We start from the raw sequence: 3,050 nt of genomic DNA, 5'->3' as shown, positions 1-3,050 counted from the left end.
TATTTAGATATTTATCATAATTTTTATGGTATTTATTTAAGAGTTTTTAAGGAGGTCATATTTAATGGTGCTTAATGTTTAATTAAGTAATTATACAATGATTAAAAAAAATAAAAAATATATTATTATTAAATAAATTCAGCTGAATTATGAGAGATCCATAAACTTGTTTGTTCACGTGGAAAGTGGAAAAGAAACAAACTAGCATACCATGTCATCAATTCATGCCATTTACATCATTCACAGTTAATTCTCTTTTAATACCCACCATTCAAACTATCTAACTTCTCCTATAAATAAATGTCCATCTCCATCCCATTTTCAACATGTTAAAGAGCCACAAAGTTGTTGGGATTTTCTTTGGAAGCTTGTTGAATCTATTAAGAACTCGTTGGATTCTCCGATAAATCTTACTCACAAGTTTGGTTCATTGGCTAATGCTGTAACATGTCGTGCAGCCATCGGACAAAGAAGCAAGTATCAAGATGAGTTGGTTCATTTAATTGACACAATGACGGCTCTGGGGAATGGATTTGATATCGCTGACTTGTTTCCTTCTTATACATTTCTTCATAATGTTAGTGGATTGAAATCTAAATTGTTGAAGATTCGGAGTCAGATGCATGAGATCTTCTACAACATCATTAAGGAGCATGAAGAAAAAAGGGCCAGGACAAAAGATGAAAATGGTCGTGTAGCTGGCGAGGAAGATCTAGTTGATGTTCTTTTGAGAGTTCGAGATAAAGGTGGCCTTCAGTTTCCCATCACCTCTAAGAACATTCAAGGCATTATTTCTGTAAGTTTTTATATTGTTTGTTTTGTACTGGTAGGCAGTGTCAATTTGACTTCAGCGGATCTGTGTCGTTGCACTTCTTGCATGCTTCTCGGGACTGGGACTGATTACAGTTTCTATCAAACAGATATTGGATTAGCTAGCGAGAAAATAATGCTAAGATGCATGATTCCATACTAATACGTTTGTGATGGTTTGCAGGACATGCTTACAGCTGGAACTGACACGGCTGCAGTAGTACTTGATTGGGCCATGTCCGAATTAATAAGAAATCCTAAAGTGATGGAGAAGGCACAAACTGAAGTTAGAGAGGCCTTCAAGGGAAAGACAAAAATACGAGAAGTTGATCTTCAAGAGTTAAGTTACTTAAAGCTTGTAATTAAAGAAACTCTAAGGCTACATCCACCGGCTCCTCTGTTACTTCCTAGGGAATGCAGAGAACAATGTGATGTTGAAGGATACACTATTCCTTTGAGAACCAAGCTTATGGTAAACGCATGGGCTATACATCGTGATCCTGCATATTGGCCAAATGCAGAAAGTTTTGAACCAGAAAGATTCATGAACAAATCTATCGATTACAATGGCACGAATCCTAATTATATTCCATTCGGAGGTGGAAGGAGATCATGCCCCGGAATAACATTTGGCATAGCTACAATGGAGTTGCCTCTTGCTTTACTATTGTATCATTTCAATTGGCAAGTGCCAAATGGATTGAATCCAGAAGATTTGGACATGAATGAAGTATTAGGAGCTACTCTGAAAAGAAAAACTAGCTTACTTCTGAATGCAACTTCTTGGACTACAAACTAAAAAAGATTTAGCTAAGAAATTATGAAATAATGAAGAGCTGGTCTGGAGCTTTCCCTGTTCTAGACTATACCAAAGGCCTCAGCAGAAATTAATAAATTTTAACAACACGTAAAAGAAATCGAAACCAGAGATCTCCTCGTGATGAAATCCTCAACCTCCAGGATCATCTCCATGCCTTCATTTCAATTCCTTGTATTCCTAATTTTACATCTTATGTACTCTACTATGTGATACTCTACTTTCTTAAGTTTGAACAAGTATTTATCTCCTTCATCCGCTTTGCTTAGGTTTTGTATGTTCAATGTCTCTATGATTCACGCTGTTTTATTATTTAAATTTGAATATATTGTTTCCAATCTTCTTTTCAGAAATATTTATTTCATTTGTGAAAAACTATATTTATCAATCTAAGGAAATTGATTTGTAAATCAAGAATGTGGTTGGTAATTAGTACCCTAAATTGCAATTTCATGAGCAGCAGCAAATTTTGGGATGAATATATAACAGGGGTCTTATGTAGTAGAGTGTGAAAGCCTGGAAGTGTTGTTTAGTTATGCGATAGGGGATTAGATAAAGGGCAGTATTTATGGGGAAGATTGGCATTGTAGTTGAGGTATCTTTTGACAAATTGGCTCGGATTGTGAGGAAGCCTTGGTGAAGCAGTGTGTTTATGATTGCATCAACTTAGGATTGGTTGGAGAGCAGCAAGTTAATTTAGTGCCGTAGTTTAGTGCTGGAGATGATCCTGGATGTTGAGGATATCATGAGGAGATTTCTGGTTTCTATTATTCTGCGTGCTGTTCAAATTTATTCATGTCTGTTGTTCATGTTGTAGGGTGTTCGAATAATATAAGATCATGGAAAGGTTCATTCTCTAACACCTTGAGGTTTTAGAGTAACCGGTTCCATGACATGGTATCATAGACTGACATGACTCGGGGTTTGCTTCTCTCGCTATGCTTGTTGGTCCACTTTTTAGTTAGTACTTAAGAGGGAATATAAAAGATGAGCGGTGCAGCGTAGTCCTGATGCAATAGTTTCATATTTCTCTTGCATACAGATTATACATATATGTGGGATCAGTTCAAGTGAGTTTGAAGGTGGCGTCTGATCTACTGAAAGCTGCAGATAAAGCGGCAGTGTGAGCATATCATTGCACAAGTGAGTGGCCTTGAATGCTTCGTCGTTGAGGGATGCCTGCATGGTTTTTGTGTTGGACAAGTTTGACGACTTGGTTGCATTGCCAGGGCACGTTAACCATTTATCATTTTCTGTTTTTTCCATCTTTCTTTACTCGAACCATAAAAAGAAAATTGACATCTTTATGGGAAATTGGAAAAACTGCCATAAGAAGCACTGACTTATTAGACCTAGCGCCGAGCATAATAGCATTATTAATTTTTGCTTATACATAATAACAATTAGTTGTTTATTGGCATTG

At 36.6% G+C, this 3,050-nt stretch overlaps 1 protein-coding gene across 1 annotated transcript; it reads left to right on the top strand.

Annotated features, from left to right (window-relative positions):
• Positions 1-385: 385 nt before the first annotated feature.
• Positions 386-1,879, top strand: LOC141672939 (cytochrome P450 CYP71D313-like). The gene is made up of 2 exons (XM_074479637.1): positions 386-796; positions 995-1,879. Exons 1-2 carry the CDS (start codon positions 512-514, stop codon positions 1,607-1,609), a joined length of 900 nt encoding a protein of 299 aa, XP_074335738.1. The 5' UTR covers positions 386-511; the 3' UTR covers positions 1,610-1,879.
• The last annotated feature ends 1,171 nt before the right edge of the window (positions 1,880-3,050 follow it).

The sequence above is a fragment of the Apium graveolens genome, chromosome 7, assembly GCF_009905375.1.
Source record: "Apium graveolens cultivar Ventura chromosome 7, ASM990537v1, whole genome shotgun sequence".
NCBI lineage: Eukaryota > Viridiplantae > Streptophyta > Magnoliopsida > Apiales > Apiaceae > Apium > Apium graveolens.
The sequence above is the reverse complement of the archived record's forward strand: the minus strand, read 5'-3'. Positions and strand labels throughout refer to the sequence as shown.